This window comes from Triplophysa rosa, linkage group LG2 (assembly GCF_024868665.1).
Source record: "Triplophysa rosa linkage group LG2, Trosa_1v2, whole genome shotgun sequence".
In the NCBI taxonomy this organism is placed as follows: domain Eukaryota; kingdom Metazoa; phylum Chordata; class Actinopteri; order Cypriniformes; family Nemacheilidae; genus Triplophysa; species Triplophysa rosa.
In genome coordinates this window covers 8,337,662-8,354,730 of record NC_079891.1, presented here as the reverse complement: position 1 = coordinate 8,354,730, position 17,069 = coordinate 8,337,662, and the positions used below count along the sequence as shown (strand labels likewise).

The 17,069-nt window shown below is 38.2% G+C and overlaps 1 protein-coding gene and 1 long non-coding RNA gene across 6 annotated transcripts in view; both read left to right on the top strand.

Moving 5' to 3' along the window:
* Positions 1-518: 518 nt before the first annotated feature.
* Positions 519-3,053, top strand: LOC130545629 (uncharacterized). Of its 4 annotated transcripts, none has more exons than XR_008961684.1 (6): positions 519-747; positions 1,179-1,389; positions 1,562-1,632; positions 1,733-1,804; positions 1,947-2,183; positions 2,471-3,053. It is a non-coding gene; the product is annotated as an uncharacterized LOC130545629 (long non-coding RNA). The 4 variants fall into 4 exon arrangements; XR_008961683.1 differs by having other exon boundaries at positions 1,733-2,072; positions 2,146-2,183; XR_008961679.1 differs by having other exon boundaries at positions 1,733-2,072; positions 2,146-3,053.
* A 1,458-nt stretch (positions 3,054-4,511) lies between these two features.
* Positions 4,512-17,069, top strand: part of LOC130545573 (integrin alpha-X-like) — a 27,879-nt gene continuing 15,321 nt past the window's right edge. The window contains exons 1-12 of one of the 2 annotated variants that reach the window (XM_057320187.1): positions 4,512-5,302; positions 6,377-6,497; positions 7,226-7,320; positions 8,310-8,365; positions 12,544-12,655; positions 12,927-13,060; positions 13,126-13,271; positions 13,435-13,588; positions 13,680-13,812; positions 13,897-13,970; positions 14,401-14,536; positions 16,393-16,541. In XM_057320187.1, the coding sequence (XP_057176170.1) occupies positions 5,197-5,302; positions 6,377-6,497; positions 7,226-7,320; positions 8,310-8,365; positions 12,544-12,655; positions 12,927-13,060; positions 13,126-13,271; positions 13,435-13,588; positions 13,680-13,812; positions 13,897-13,970; positions 14,401-14,536; positions 16,393-16,541 (1,416 nt within the window). In that variant the 5' untranslated portion in view covers positions 4,512-5,196. The remainder of the gene's footprint in view (positions 5,303-6,376; positions 6,498-7,225; positions 7,321-8,309; positions 8,366-12,543; positions 12,656-12,926; positions 13,061-13,125; positions 13,272-13,434; positions 13,589-13,679; positions 13,813-13,896; positions 13,971-14,400; positions 14,537-16,392; positions 16,542-17,069) is intronic. The other variant, XM_057320177.1, reaches the window with a different exon arrangement.

The following is a 17,069-nucleotide window of genomic DNA, read 5'->3' as shown; positions in this document are numbered from 1 at the left end:
GCACTTCTCTTCTCACACAACTGTAATAACTGTAAACTGGTCTATTCATTGCTGCAGTATTTATCACATCTCAAAATCTGGAATATATGATGTGCATGTGTATATCATTGGCGATCCGTGACTCCTCTTCCGGGGAAGCAGTAATGCGAAGCTCAAGCTCGGCAAAACATGTATTTAGCCCGTCATGTGTGTGGCGCGTCATTTCAAAATACGTGCCTGCTGCAGACGCGTCGAAAGGGTTTTTAATAAACATTTTGACATGATGCGTGTCGCTACGCGATCCGTCCCGGAAACACGATGTTCCGCGCATGCGCGAAACTGACGCCACGTCCGGTTAATACAATTCACGCCAGTTAAAAAAAATTGTTCGATACCGGAAATAGTTTTTAAATAAACTTTTTATTGAACATTGCATTTAAGCATTGTCGCTACCTGATCCGTCCCGGAAACGATTTGTTCCGCGCATGCGCGAAACTGAAGCCACTTCCGGTTAATCCAGTTCTTACAGTCGACTCGATCCGTTCAGGGGTTGCTCGATTTGTACTGCGCATGTGCAAAAGCGCATCACGACACTTGTCCTGCGGATGTGCTCGATTAGATATTTTGTGATGAGTATATGTGATAGCAGTATGGACTCTTTTGCATTTGATGTAGAACTTAAATATTATCTCTTAAAAGGAGAAATTCCTGACAGCCCTACAGAGTGTCGGAAGGTAAAACGGGCGTCTACGAATTATACCCTCAAAGGTAACTAAATGCCGAGAAACTGACTGTCTAACGTTACACAATATGTCATGTGCTTAATTTATACGTGAACTGTAAGTTACCTGTTCAGCTCTCGTACTTAGGTGCCCTGCTGAATAAAAATAGATTTGATAACAGAACCATTATCTTTCTACAATTAAAACCATTACAAAATTCCTGGTTTGTATTGTTTTGGGGATTATTCAGAGGTTTACATCTGCCACAGTGCATAGACCATAGTTTCCATCCCAACCAAAACAATTTATATTATAACCACCAAATTCAATAGAATTGCTTATTTTTTTCAGCAGGGTTTTAATATATTAGTGATCATATAGTGATAAAATTGATCATAAATATAGTTTAATCTGAGTCGGATATTAATATGATTTATTTTTCTTTACTTTGAACTGCAACCTTTCCTCTTTAAACAGATGACAGACTCTTCTACACGGGCCCTAGCAGAGCAGGCAGTACATACGGCTAGTTGTCCTGTCAGAGGAAGAGAAAACATCTGATCTTACAGAGTGCCACAATAACCCAGGACCTGGCAATGGTGTGGTCTCTGTGGTGTCAAGAGTCACTCAAAACAGGGTTATTGCTGGCTACTATTGGTCCACAATAATCAACGACGTGAAAGAATGGGTAATATACTACAGAGGTGGCACTTTACTTTTAATTTATACTTTTTCCTATTTTTTAAAGTATCTGTACTTAAGAACTTTTGCCACCTCAGGTTGTTAGGTACCTTCTTGATTTAGAAGTTATTTTTAGTTTATTGTTCTTGCCAACCTAGACATTTTTGTGTTGCTTTTAGGTGAGATCTTGTCACTGCTGCCAGCTGAGTGACCCCATCAAACTGTTGTGCCAGTCTTGCATTCCATTAAGGTACTGCTTACAATATTTGTGCATACTCATGAGACTAACAAGCTAGTCTCAAGCTTGTATACAGCTTTACCAGCATTGATGCTAATTTTGTCTCATGTAGGTAAAAGAAGCTTGGAAGGTGCTCATGATTTAGATTGATTGGACCACTACCAGAAACAGAATGCAGCAACAAGTATGTCTGTACCATGACTGACTGTACACCAAGTGGGTGATTTCAGAACCCATGCAGTCCAAGACAGCTGAAGCTGAGAAGATGCATAATTTTAAACCTGGCAGCTTTCACAAGGATGTAATCGATCTGCCTTTAATTTCAGATTGGAAATGCTTGCCTCAAGATTGTAGAAGAAGCTGCACACCAACATTTACTGTGTAATATTGTGGCCAGACAAGGCTTAGCTTACGCCAGGACTAGGCCTTAGTTAATTATCTGCATGCTGATGGTAAGAATGTTTAATTTGTCAGAGCTGTTAGATAATAAAAGCAAACTCTTACAGTGTTATTTGTGATTCACAGTATGCACCTGCACATCGTGTCCATTAACATTCACAGAGGTAAGATAGATTTTCACACAAGAAAACATATGCCATCAAACTACTGTGTGTGCGTTCGTGCATGTGTGTGTTTTAGGAGGAGGTTCCATTGATTTGCCAGTGGTGGTGCATTCAACAACTGTATGATAGACTATCCAGCCAATATAATATTACATCGGTAAAGTCACTGTTGGTAAAGTGAGAACATATTAGTGACTGTTTAAACTGCCATTTGCGGGTTTCGTTCGCGCACACACAGCCAATCTAACGTTGTTTTTAAACGCATCATTTGTTTTTTCATGTCACAGACACCCGATGGTAGTCCAAACCATTGCAGTCTATCTGTCCTTCCGGTTTTCTTCCCACCTTTTCAATTTCAACATGGCAGCGGAGTGAAATCTATTGTGGCAAAATGTCATCAGAAAGGTCCTGAGGCGTCAATTCTCCAAGGCAAAGGATGACTTTTTGTTTGTATTTCAGTATCAAGAAGACATGGAAACATGTTTTGGCATACTATTGATAAACATGGCCTAAAGGTCAATGCCATGTTCCTCAATCAGCAATTTAAGTAGATGAGTGAGTGTGTGACTGAGGGAGGGAGGGATGGAGGCAGGTAGTGAGTGAATGAATGACTAAAGAAAAGGAACAAATGTATAAATAAATAAATTGAATGAATTCAGAAAATTCCGTGTTTCTTAAATAAAGACATTTGTTAAAGTATGCTAAAATATGTAGAGCATGACATAATATAATACACACACTTTGCTAAATAGTGTCTTAAAATTCAACTTAATAGTTAACATTTGTATTTAATTTTTCAGTTATTTAATTGGGATAACAATTTGTGCCACATATTAACCTTTACATATTTTGCCAAAAACAAGTATTTAAGAAGAGAATCATTAATAAAAAAATGAACTTTTAGTTTTACTATAAAAAAACCATTTTTTATAAATAAAAATATTTTTCTCACTCCTCACATATAACATTTTGTCATATTGTATTTTCATTGGTGTTAAAAAATAAAATAAAAAGCAACATAAAAAATAATAGAAAAACTATTTTACGCTCTAAACAAGATTCTTAGTGTATCCCTCGTACGTTTCTCCAAACCATTACAAATTGTAATGTGTTTAATGTCTTTTGATGTTAAATGCAATGTTCAATAAAGAGTTTATTTAAAAACTATTTTCGGTATGGAACGAACTTTTTTAACTGCCGTAAACACACTTGCAGTATTCGACCAATCACTACGCACTGGTTAACTGGCCAATAATAGCACACCTCGCTTTTCAGAGCGATGAGCTTTGTAAAAATCTGTGCATTTCAGAGAGGCGGGGCAAAGAGGAGATAGAAACATGCACGGTATGTGGAAAAATACAGCATTTTGAATCTTAAATCGTGTATATACATTGCATTACATCTAAAACAAACGATAATATTCGTTTTAGACGTGTCATATGACCCCTTTAATAAAATCTAAATAACATTAACAAAGTATTAAAATTTCTGGTGTTATAAAAAATGCACTACAAGTGTATAATTCTTGTCATTTATGTCTTTAAAAAATGTTTGCTCATTAGTCACTGTATCCAAGCAAGTAGTATGGCAAAAAATAAGAAAAAACTGGCTAGAGTTTAAACAGAAAAAAGACAACTACTACAAAACTATAAATGAAATGTTAATTTAAAGCTAAATTACTTGCACAACAATACGAAAGAAAAATGTTTCGAAAAGTCGCAGGTGTTTTTTTACTTCCACCTCCTGGCGGTTTTAGTTATACATTTTAACTAGGGCTGACGACTGGTTTAGTGCATGAAATAATAATAAAAATTCTAATAAAAAATATAAAATAATAATAAAATGCTATAGCCACAATATATAGCTAATGCAAGAAGGCCATACTGAGCAAAAAAGAATTGCCCTCTGACTTTTAACTGCTTTTATTTACAGCACTTATGACGTGTATATTTTTAATAAAAAAATATTCAATAACTAGACTAAACAAGTTTTGCAGAAATGTGACAAACAGAAATGGGATAATGGAGTACTATATTATTATTATTTGGGAGTTAATATATTGAAAAATATCAAAGTTTAATTGAAAATAACAGGAGAAAATTTTACAACTTAAACGTTTTTAAAAACACGCACAGTCCCCGTTTTGGCAAGAATATGATATCAGATATTTTATAACACCAGAAATTACTTATTTTTATGATGCTTTTATGATTTTAAGATACAAACATTGCTTGGTTTTTGGATGGATTTTGGAGTTTCGAGAAAGTTATGCATTCTTTCAAGCAACGTGTCGAGAAAAACTGTAAATAAGGGCAGATGTTACACGTTCTTTCCAGATGGTGTCAGTGTTTCCTTTAGTATACAACTAATTTGGTGTCGTGATAACATTTACATTTAGTCATTTAGCAGACGCTTTTATCCAAAGCGACTTACAAATGAGGTAAACAATGCAAGCAATTGGAACAACATAAGGACAACAAAAAGCACAAGTTCAATAAAACTGGTCTCATATAGCCTACCACAGTATACAAAGCTAAGGTTTTTTTGAAAGCGTAGAAAGGAGATAAAAGTCAGAACTGATCGGTCAGGTGCTGACGGAAGAGATGGCTTACATTCTTAAAGATGGCTACAGAATCTGCTGATCATTCCACAAATGTGGGACCGATCCAGAGAAGGTTCGCGAGAAAGATTTTTTACCTTTTGGGGATGGCACCACAAGACGTCTTTCGTTTGCAGAGCGTAAGGATCTGGTACAATCTGATAACAATCTGATCATGTTAATGCGCCAGCACCATGTTTTTATCTTCTACTTAACAGGGAGGATTGTTTGATTCATGCGTGTTAACTTTGCAACATCGTGTGGCACAATGTAGTCTTGACTTCTGACTGGCTGCCGGTGGGCTGTGTCATCGTCCTTCAGTAAACTGCACTCCCCCGCATGACATCAAACATCGCTTAATTTCGCTTTCAGTGCGGAACTTATTTGCACTCTTGCGCTTAAATAATTTGCTTTATGCTATCAAAACGCCCCATGAATATGAGTTTTTATCCTTCCAAATCATCTCTGCAGACCGAATTAAAAGCGTGCTGGATTTATGTATTTTTTGGATCCCTCCTATGTAAGTAACCAGATTTGTCTTATTTGTAATTCAATGGCCCCAAACATTATGGGCAAGTTGGGCAACGTATACACGTGTTAAGCCTTAGATAACATTAGATACATGGTAACTTAAAGGGATGGTTCACCAAAAATAATTCTTTCATTATTTATTCACAATCATGTCATTCCCAGACTTTCTTTCTTCGGCAGAACACAAAAGAAGATATTTTGAAGAAAGTTGGTAACCAAACAACATTGGCCGCCATTGTATGGACATAAAATCACTGAGAAATTTGTCAAAATATCTTCACTCGTGTTCCACAGAGAGAAGAGTCAAGTTTTAAATGACAAGAGGGTTAATATGATTTTTATTATGGTGAACTATTTCAATTAATCCGTACGAATGACCAATTAACCCCTACCAAAATTAAATATGTTTCTTTTTTGGTAAAAGTGCAACCATGGTTTTTGGTGCATTGATTACTATTGGCAAAACCATGGTTTTACAATAGTAACCATGTTTTAGCTATGGTTTTTGAAAACGATGGTTATTTTTGTTTTAAACCATGGTTAATTTTTGTAAGGGAACATAGCATTTAAAGAATGTACTATTATTTGGACACAAAATGTGTTTCTCAGAACTAAAATCACTTTTCTGATTTTTAGTCAATACAGAGGCCGTTTTTAGTGAATGTATTAAATCAGTTCCCTTTAAACAAACAGGTGTTTTTGGAACACATTAATACTATTGTATTTATATGTGATGTTATTAATGCAGAACTATTGTGCATATGAAGATAGATACATAAATGAAATACATGCTACACATGCAGACCATTACCTGTACTGTAGGTACATATTGTCTATCTGCATTCTGAGCAGTTTTGAGATAACAAGCTTTTTTGTTTCCTAAGAAGTCCCAAAATGTACAGAATGTGTAAAACCTTATCATTCAAAGGCACAGCCGTAGATGTTGCTTTGTTTTTCCAAGTTGGCCTTAAAATTAAACAAACCATCAATCAGTTACATCTCAATGTGTTCTTTTGGGATAACCTCTATTTTTTGTACTTCTGTCTTGTGATGTGTGCCCCAGCGTCTCGTCAGTCTTTGGGGTTCAGCTTAGAGACACTGCATCCTAAAGTTTTCACAGCACCCCAGGGAGACTCACACTTTGGTCATCGGGTTTGTCATTTTGATCCAACACAAGCAGACAGGTGAGATCAATATGTATTTCACATTTTTAAACAGTCCAATAATCAAAAACATGTGCTTCATGCAGTAACATTGAAATAAATTATGGGACCAGTGGTTGAAGGAGTACAGTTACAGCTGTACAACTATATTCACAACGGTACAGACTTTGGTTATTGTTTTTATAAAGCGGTTCAACATTATTAAAACAGCACGACACTGCTGTCAGTATGAACAACTACATTGCATTATATCAATGCCAGTATTTTTAAAGACGGATATCACATACACTTTTTAAGAGTTTGGAAGCTTTTGCAGATGCCTACTGATATATTGTCCTGGTTACTGTACATTACATACAATACCTGATTCTGATTGGACAATTTTTGAATTGAGTGTCAAGATGTTTTAGTATAATGATGGCTAAACAACATGCTAGTGTTACGTTTTTGATGTCACTCATATCACTTTTCTTAATTTTCTTAAAATTGATGTCAACTGAAATCGAGCTGTGATTCAGGAACTGATGATGTCTGAAAGATGTGCCAAGATGTTCAGGAGTCATTTGTCAACAAATCCTCAACAGATCATTTTCCGCATTCTCTCCCATTACTCCCCTAAAACTGAATCATCTTCAACTGAATCTTCATCAAACATTATCACAGTTATGCAATAACTGAAGAGCAATAAATGAAAATCCTGTTCCAGCACATCCTCATTTTTTAATCATTTAAACTCTTTTTCTCTACAGTGTTTTGGTAACGGCACCTTACCTTGACAATGGGTCTGGTGGTATTTACAGTTGTTCTTACAGCACAAATCAATGTTCACGACTGCATCTGAAAGGTGAGCCTGCATTATAATAACAAAATATTATTAGAACAAACAAAAATTGTTGCCATTATTTTTTAGACACAGTACCTTATTGCAAGGTTTGACCAGATTTTGATACTCTGTGGTACCATTTAAACTGTATGCCATGAATTGGTTACTACTATACTGTATACTGTAAAAAGCAAATTTTGCAAAAGCTTTTCCGTTAAGCTGTGAATCACATCCCTGACAAATATCTTGCCAAATCTCTGGTCTTGTGGATTGGATTTCCTATGTTTAGCACAAAAGGTCATCAGAAGCATTAAACTCGATTGTAAATATGTTTACTATCACTATCAAATGAAGAAACTGTACAGCTCCTCTGGTATGCTTGGGGTTTAGTTCATAGAAGTAGGCCTGGGAGTTTAGTTCCTACACATATACAGCTTTACAGCCTTTCTAATGTACTAACATGAACAACATAGAGTAAAAAAGAAAAACACACAGTATATGGCTATGCTGTGAGGACAAGTCTAGAGAATTGCAGCTTCAAACTGTGTTGCAACAGTTTGAGGACAGACTTTTTTATTGCAGCATGACAATGTCTCTGTGTTAAGTTTGTGCAGTATAGAAACTGTTTACCCACCAAATAGTAAGGTGTGGTAGAAATTGACTGGTCTGCACAAAGCCCAGACCTGAACCCCACTAAACACAATTGGAATGCCAGGCCCCGTAAGCCAATGTCAGTGCCATTATACAGTGTAGTTCTGACAAAAATTGCTGAAATAATGACTTTATAATTGTGTAAGGCCATATAAATAAGTTACCTAACATTCAGTTGCTATATTTTCAAATGTAAAAAGATTTTGAAATGTACATATACTGTCGATACATTTTAATGGTTTTGAACTCGCCATGTAATAAGCTTTGAATATAATTCAACCTTCCTTAAAGAGTTCTGTCAGTGATTACATTGGTAATTTATACTCTGCGAAATATTACGATTTTGTTTTCCCTCTTAGTTGATTCAGGCATTGCGTTGGGTTTGTCTCTTGCCTGTGATGATCATCAAGCAATTGTAAGTAATACAAGTTTTTTACAAGTTAGTTTTGATTTCAAACATTAACAACACTTTTAACTCCCATATTATTAGTGGTATTTGCTTAAGCAAGTACTGTATCACTATAAGTTGTGCATAGGGAAACACATCAAATGTACCACTTTCGGCAGAGCCATGTTGTCTTAGTCAGCAGGATGGTGTCTTTGGAGGTCATATGTTGACTGCCCGTATGCTTTCATTATGACAGAGATCCTGAAGTCCTGCTGTTTATCTGATTATTCTAGCCTACTAATGTGCATATGTGGGTATAGTTATTGTCAGCACATGTTGTCAGTCTGCTGCTGTAAAACAAATTCCCATACCTATTTCATATCTGACATCTCTCTCTTCCTCTCTTCAATAAAAATTAGGAAGTGTTACGAGAAAGCATGTTGTGCCATACATACACAAGAACACAAACATGTGCACACACACAAACACTGTCTCTATATGATTAAGGTTTCTTAAATTCCCTTTGGTTTTATTTCCTATTACACAAATTATTTCTTTGAAACTTCAGCTACTTTTGACACAGTGTCATGCCCTCTGACACAGTTCAAGTCAGAGACCTTCCAGTTCAAACACAGTGTCACGGTGTTTGGACTATTGTGGAAGCAAAACTGCGAGAATATACCTGAAACAGGCCAACACCAAGCTGGTAACAAACCTTTAAAGCTTACTTTTTATTTCAAGAAAGGCATGGCCATTTGAGAAGCATTGGGAAGGCTTCTGATCAGCCACCTCATTTATTTTAACTGTACATAAAGTAAATGCCTTATTATGCTGCACAAATGCATTTGCTTGTAGCGCATTTAGTTTCACGGTTTTGTAACAAAGTAGAAACCAGGCAGAAAGAGGATCCAAGTGCGGTGAAGATTTAATTAACACAAGACAAAGTACAACAAAATAAAAGAAACAAGGGGCAAAAGTAATCCGAAACAAACCAAAGCACAGAAACAACGACTGACAAAAGAAACAAGGGCTTATATTGACTGAACCAAACAGGGTAACAAGACACACCTGGGAGCAAATAAATAGGGAACAAATGAACTGCAACAGACTACACAGGAAACGACAAAATAACACAGAGGCGCAGGTAGGGCTGGAGGCCTGGGTGTGGCAGGAGAAGTCAGAGTGGTCACCTCGACTGGGGTACTTGGCACAGAAGAGTCCAGGGGCGTCCATCCCGTCAACGGCCTCTGGAGCGGAAGAGCAATAAACAGCCCAGACACACCACAAGGCTGCAACCAGAACCAGTAGAGCCGACTCCAGGGACGGGACATCAGCAACAGATGCCTCTAGGATCACAGGGCCTGGGACCCTAGGGACACAGCCACCTGCCAGGGGAGTATTCTCCAGGTTATAAACCAGTCGCCTGTGCCTTGAAACCACCATCTTGTCAGCTAACTCTGGAGAGGCGGCCATCTTGCGAGCAGGCTCTGGACTGGCAGCCACAAACACAGGCCTTGGCCAGCGGAGCCTGAGACCTACTGCCCCTCCCCAAAAAATGTTTAGGCAAGTACTCCTCCTCCATAACCTCACCCACCGTGAAAGGGGACCTGACTAGCGCCAAGGCATAGTCCAGAAACTGCAGAAATGACCCTCGAGGACTGTCACGGGTGAGTTGAGTTTGAAGTGGCTGGTTTAGTCCATAACAAAAAGTAAATCAGCAAACACCTCCAATCTCCCGGATTTTATGTTATGTCCAAAAAGTTTTTGATGTGGTCCTCAAGGGTGTCAGTTCCGTGGCACAGGTGAACAAGGGCCACTGCTGGATCCATTTTTAGGTCAGTCATTCTGTAACGAAGGAGAAACCAGGCAGAAAGAGGATCCAAGTGCAGTGAAGATTTAATTTAAGACAAGGTAAAAGAACAAAGAAACAAGTGGCAAAATTAATCCGAAACATAAATAAACCAAAGCACAGAAACAACAACTGACGAGTGAAACACAAGGGCTTATATAGACAGAACCAAACAGGGTAACAAGACACACCTGGGAGCAAATCAATAGGGAATAAAAGAACTACAATGGACTACACAGGAAACAGTGACAGATTCGCTTAATAGGACTAGGTGTTATAATCCCACTATTTTAGCACAGTTGAATTGCCCAATAGGACATTTCCCGCGCCTTATGCATGACGGGGGGAAGCATTCAGGAATATGAATGGAGGTCTGAGATTTCACTGGTTCGTCGGGTAGGCATCCTCTGTGTTTGGGGGATAAATTATTATATGTGACACATCGTCATTTGTGCACCTCAGCTTCATTGGGTGTTTCGGCCCTTTATCACAAGACACCCCCAGCCAAGGGAGGCAGGTTGACCGCAGATTGATTAGGTTGTGTCGCATTGTTACAAGGTCATCTGGCAGCCCATGCTGTGTCCATCCGCCTAAATCACAGCCATTGGCTTCTTCTTTCTGCACCACTGGCCAGTTCTTGATTATCCTCCACTGGACCTGTCCTCTGAGAGTGACCTATTTGTCAGCTATGGTGACCTCTGCATTTAACCCGTCCAGTGTGTAGTGAACTCACGCACTGCAAGTCGTGAACACATATACACCAGAAGCAGTGGGCAGCTATCACTGCAGCTCAAAGGCACTGCAGTCGTTACCCGCCGGCCCTGAGAATCGAACCGGCAACCTTCTGGTCACGAGTCCGACTCTCTAACCATTAGGCCACGACTACCCACACCGTTAATGCTCGCTCAGTGCCACCGGTCCCGTATGGCATACCATTACAACACGTTACCAAAATCAACGCAACCATAAGCGCCAACCCATTGGCTAAGGCTGTTATAGCCCCACTGGCTCCGTTAATGCAAGCTCAGTGCCCCCAGTCCCGTATGGCATAACATTACACATTACCAAACTCAACGCAAACATACGCGCCAACCCATTGGCTAAGGCTGTTATAGCCCCACTGGCTCCGTTAATGCAAGCTCAGTGCCCCCAATCCCGTATGGCATAACATTACACATTACCAAACTCAACGCAAACATACGCGCCAACCCATTGGCTAAGGCTGTTATAGCCCCACTGGCTCCGTTAATGCAAGCTCAGTGCCCCTGATCCCGTATGGCATAACAATACAACACAACACCATTTTATTACGTGGTCACTTGGCAGCCCATATTGCGTCCTTCCGTTTCAACCACAGCCAGTGGCTGCTTCTCTCAGCGACAGTGGCAAGTTCTTTGACTACCATCCGTTGGGCCTGTCCTCTGATCCCCACTTTCTTAAACAAGGTACAGTCACCTCAACTATGAGAACTGTCCTACTGGAGCTGGACCACAGAACCATGTCCGGCCGCAAGTTGGTCGCTGCGATTTCCAAGGGGAAAGTAAGTCTGTGGTTTAAATCAACTCGCATTTCCCAATCCCTGGCTATACTCAGCAGACCTGAATCTGGGGTTAAGGGCTTGGACCGCGGTTTCTGCCCCTCCTGAATAAAGGGTTGCCTTTTTAGCGAGTTAGCCTTGGCGTTTTGGGGGATAGCATTTGCTGCCACTCTCTTGGTCTCTACTGCTGCAGCCAAGAACTTTAATACTTGATTGTGGCGCCATGTGTATCTCACCTGTGTCAAGCTCTTCTTACAACCCACAAGAATATGTTTGAGGTTTACTGGAGCTGCACATAGATGGCAGGCTGAATCCTGTCCACACCAAACATGCAGATTTGTCAGTGACAAGATAAGGGCAGTCGGGGCCTAATGGTTAGAGAGTCGGACTCGTGACCAGAAGGTTTCCGTTCGATTCTCAGGGCCGGTGGGTAACGACTGAGGTGCCCTTGAGCAAGGCACCTTACCTACTTGCTCCCCGGGCTTCAGTGAGAGCTGCCCACTGCTCCGGGTGTACGTGTGTTCACTACTCACTGGATGGGTTAAATGCAGAGGTCACATTTTGGGTATGGGTCACCATATCTGACAAATAGGTCACTTTCACAAAAATCATGCAGTTATTGCGAACCATTGTGATATGCATTGCGTATATATATTGCATTTGCGATATTTCAATAATTTTGATATATTGTGCACTCCAGACCTTCCTCGATCCTGCAAGAGAACAAATTGGTTTGGTGAATGGAGGGATTTATGGAGTTGTCATTTAGTAATTGCACTGTTTGAAAGTAGATTTGACCTAATCATTCATCTTTTTCAGGTGTGTGGTCCTCGTTACGAGCATAAATGTGAGGGGTTTAACTATCTCAATGGTCTGTGTGTGGAGATCAGCCCTCGCCATACTAATACAATAATAAAGCCGGCTTTCCAGGGTATCAGTACATCTTTATAAAAGTTTTGCATGTTTGGATTTGCATTGACTTCATAGTACATTGTTTTTTTCGTAATTCAATGTAACAGATTCAGCCTTGTATATAGTATATACGGATTTGTTTATTATAATGGCTGTCGAAAAACAAACGCATTAAATGTATTGTTGTGTAAATCAAAAAAGTAGTACATTACTTGTTACCTTAAACAAGATGATAACAGATAATGTAACATTGGTATTTGTAACAAATGTTTTATATTTGTGTGTTTTAGAATGTCATGTTATTCCCCCGCTGGATGCAGTTATCCTGTTTGATGACTCGGGCAGTATCACAGCTGAAAATTTCCAAACCATGATCAAGTTCATCAAGACCTTGATCGCCATGTTCTTGGACACGCGAGCTCAGGTATTTTTGCTTGTGTGTTTTTGTCTATTTAATATATCTGATATAATATCATCTCTCTGTTTCAGGTGGCAGTGGCGAAATTCTCTACCAAAGTGTCGGCTGTCTTTCACTTTGAAAACTTTGCAGTAAATCGAGATCCAGACCAGCTAATGAAAGACGTGACACAGGAACAGGGTCATACATACACACCTTCCGCAATACGTTTTGTACTGTGAGTGTGTTGATCTGTTACACTAAACAACAAAAGAATAAAAAATTTAACTAAATCATTTCTTGCCATACCATTTAATGTGCTAATAATTTATGCAATCCTATGACATTTTTTATAAATGTCCAAACACCACAGCAACTGCTTCTCATTTTGTTCTTCTCAGAGAGGAGATGTTTTCAGTGAAGGTGGGAATGCGGAGCAACTCTCAGAAGTTATTGCTGGTGATCACCGATGGAAAGTCAAACGATCCCGGAGAGCAATTCAATAATGTCATTCTGTTAGCCAATAAACTAGGCATCACAAGATTTGCCGTTGGGGTAAATATGAATTATAAAAAACTCAGTAGTATATGTGTAAGTATATGTTATTTATTGACTCAGATGAATGTCATTTGTTGGTCTTTCTCAGATTGGTAAGGAATATTTGCTGTCTGAGCTGGAGCTGATCGCTTCATCTCCTCAATTTGTGTTTGAGACCGAGAGTTTCAGTGCTCTCACCTCAATTCTTAACCAGCTGAAGGAAAAGATTTTCTCCATCGAAGGTACTGGGAAAGAATATTCTCAGAGATTACTAAAGTATTAAAATAATGAAGAAATTCTTCAGTTTTACTTTTCTTTCTCTTGAGGAACCGACACGGGGAACTTCAGCTCTTTCCAGATGGAACTGTCACAGGGTGGCTTTAGTGTGGCTCTCTCTGAGGTCTCTGATCTAAATATCCTATATTCATCTCATAATAAAAGATCTAACTTATGTATGTATGTAGCATTTACAGTAGAAACTATTAAAGGTAGCGTAGGCAATTTCAGACTCCCATAGTAGAACAAATTACCTTAATCGTTTTTTTTTTTTGTTCTGTTGAACACCAAAGAAGATATTTTGAAGAATGTAGGACAGCAAACAGTTCTGGGGCACCTTTGACTACCAATGTATTTTTTCCTACAATGGTAGTCAATGGGGGACAAAATCTGTCTGCTTATAAGCATTCTTCAAAATAACTTTCTCTGTGTTCATCAGAACAAAGAAATGTATACAGATTTGGAACAACTCGAAGGTGAGTAAATGATGACAGAATTTTCATCTTTGGGTGAAGTATCCCTTTAAATGAAGTCATCGCTCTATGTTACTTTAGGGTTCAAGAGTATTTGGAGCAGTTGGGGCATACTCCTGGTCTGGGGGAATAGTGCAGGATCTCTCTCACCAACTGCTCAATTCTTCATTCATTAATGCTACAAACATGGAGGAGGATATTAAAAACTCTTATCTTGGTAAGACACTCTTTCAATTCAATTACGTTCAATAAACTTGGCGCTGAACCTTGTAACTTGGGCAACACTTTGATTTGACAAAAAAATGAATGGTTTGTTTTTTACTATAGAGCTGTCAACGTTAAAGAATGCAATTCTTTTTTATTTCAGATTAACGCTTTAAAATATTTAACGCAGCATCCATTTATTTGGTCATCCTTTGTCTAGCGTTACATTATATAATTACGCTCTTATTCATGTAAAGCCCTTTAAACATTTTAAGCGCGATTTGAAACAGTTGCTTTGTCGCGTTCAGTATAAGTAGATAGACAGCTTCTAGCTGTGGGATGCAGCAGCTCTTAAAGGGGCCGCATTCTTAAACCTGCTGCTGTGACTCCTGTCATTAATGTTCATCAAAGAACAAAAGAAAAGAGGAAATCAATGTGTTTTCTAGCTTTAATTCTGTATTTAATTTAGAATTTAGTATTAAAGACTAAAGTGTTTGAGAACTTAATTCAATTTCTGTGTATTTCCTACCTGTTAGACATGATAGCTCTCAATTATACTGTACTTCAGTGTTTAACGGTTATAATTCATGTTAAAATAAAGAAAATATAAATTTAATGAAGACATCAGTTTCAGTACTAATATCAGAATGTTGGCTTTCATTCATAAAATGATGTTGTTAAAGAAATCTGTTGTTTCTACATTAATTTGGAGATTAAATGTGACATTATTAGAACGTAAACGTATGTTTAAAAACATTAATGTTATGTGCGATTAAACGTGATTTAATCAAATAAAAAATGTGTGATTAATCAGATTATATATATTTTTTGTTTAATCGTTTGACAGCACTATTTTTTACATACTGTACCTCCAACATCAAAAGGCCTTTATTGGTTTTTAGTTTTTTTATACTGAAATGTTTAGTTTCACTTTTACTATGAGTGTCATGAACATATTACTGAACAGCAGGGTTGGTCAGTGGAATTCTAGCTTGGCAACAAATCTCAGTTGTAGAGTGACCAGGAGCCTCATTTATCAAAGACCTTTTTTTTTTATTTGAACGTTGTCATGGATTTTTCTACTTGCACACAACGAAATCTTTGCATACGTACGCTTGATAAATGATCATGTTCCATTTTTATAAAGTGTGTTGTGGTGTCCACATCTTTCTTCAATGCACTGTAAATCGCTTAAGATAATAGCATTTGCCAAATGCATAAACACAATGACACACACGTTAAACACATACACCCATTAACGCTAATGTAGTGTGTGGTTGTAGAGATAAGCTTTTAAAATGTTCAGTCTGTCTCTCTCTCTATCGTTTCTGTTTAGTGGTCTCATTGTGTAAAACGTATGTGGTAAAACATCGTTTCTCAGCAGATGTTTTCATATCCTGAATGCAGTTTGAACAGTTAAACCCAGCCACACTGTTTTTGAACTTTCACACTTCAGTCGTGCATCTTGTGACAGTTTCACTCATGCATGTTGTGCCTCTAATGGACTGCAACCAGTGCATGTATCACACATGCTTTAACCGTAAACTTTGACTAAACCACAGCTTATAATGGTAACTGTAGAGGAATGAAAATGTTCCCACGATGAATGTACTGTATTTGTATCCCATCAACGAGCAAATTAATAACAGTTCAAGCTAAATACTCAAGAAATAACTTGAAATGTGTGAAACAAAACATACCATTGTGTTATGCATCATTTTAAGGAGATCTAGAAGATGTCAATTCTGTAGTACAGTAATGTCATTTACAGTGCTTTTTTGTAGAGAAGAAAACATGAATGTGTTCATATCTATATAATGGAATCATTGTTTCTTTGGTTAAATGTATTAAATATAAACTATATTTCAGGTTACTCAGTGGCTGTGGCAACAGTGGATGGTAATGTTGTGTACTTTGCGGGAGCACCAAGACATAGACACACTGGGATAGTGCTGGGGTTTACACAGAACCATCAGAATCACACCTGGACCGTTTCTCAAAGGATATACGGATCACAGGTGCATCACAAGCATTTATAAAAAATGTTGACATACAGTTGCTTGCAAAAGTATGACTGGATACTTAAGTCAAACTAACAAATGCATGAATCAATGCTAGCATGAGCACACTTTTCAAGCAAGGCAGTTCACAAAGAAAAAACTAGTGTTAGGTTGATGCACTGTTTTCCTTGTGTGGCATAATTCGAATAAAAACAGGAAGTTGGGCCAGAGGACCTTTTTACATCACAATTGTGAACCATAACCACATGCTATAGCGTATGGATGGATTTAAAGATAACAGACGTGAACTAAAAGCCACAAAACTTTAATCTTGAGACAAAAATGTTTTTGGTTTGACACATTATGGTTAGCATTGCTGTAACTGAGTCATATCTCTAAAAAAAATTGATTGAGAACCTTTGGATTGCAGAAATGCTTAAGAGTAAAGCTCTAAGAAATAGCCACTGTATACTCCATATACAAATGTTTACTTGTGTAAATAGGTACTTTGTTGGTAAAAAAAAAAGCGTATTCCACTGTATTTAC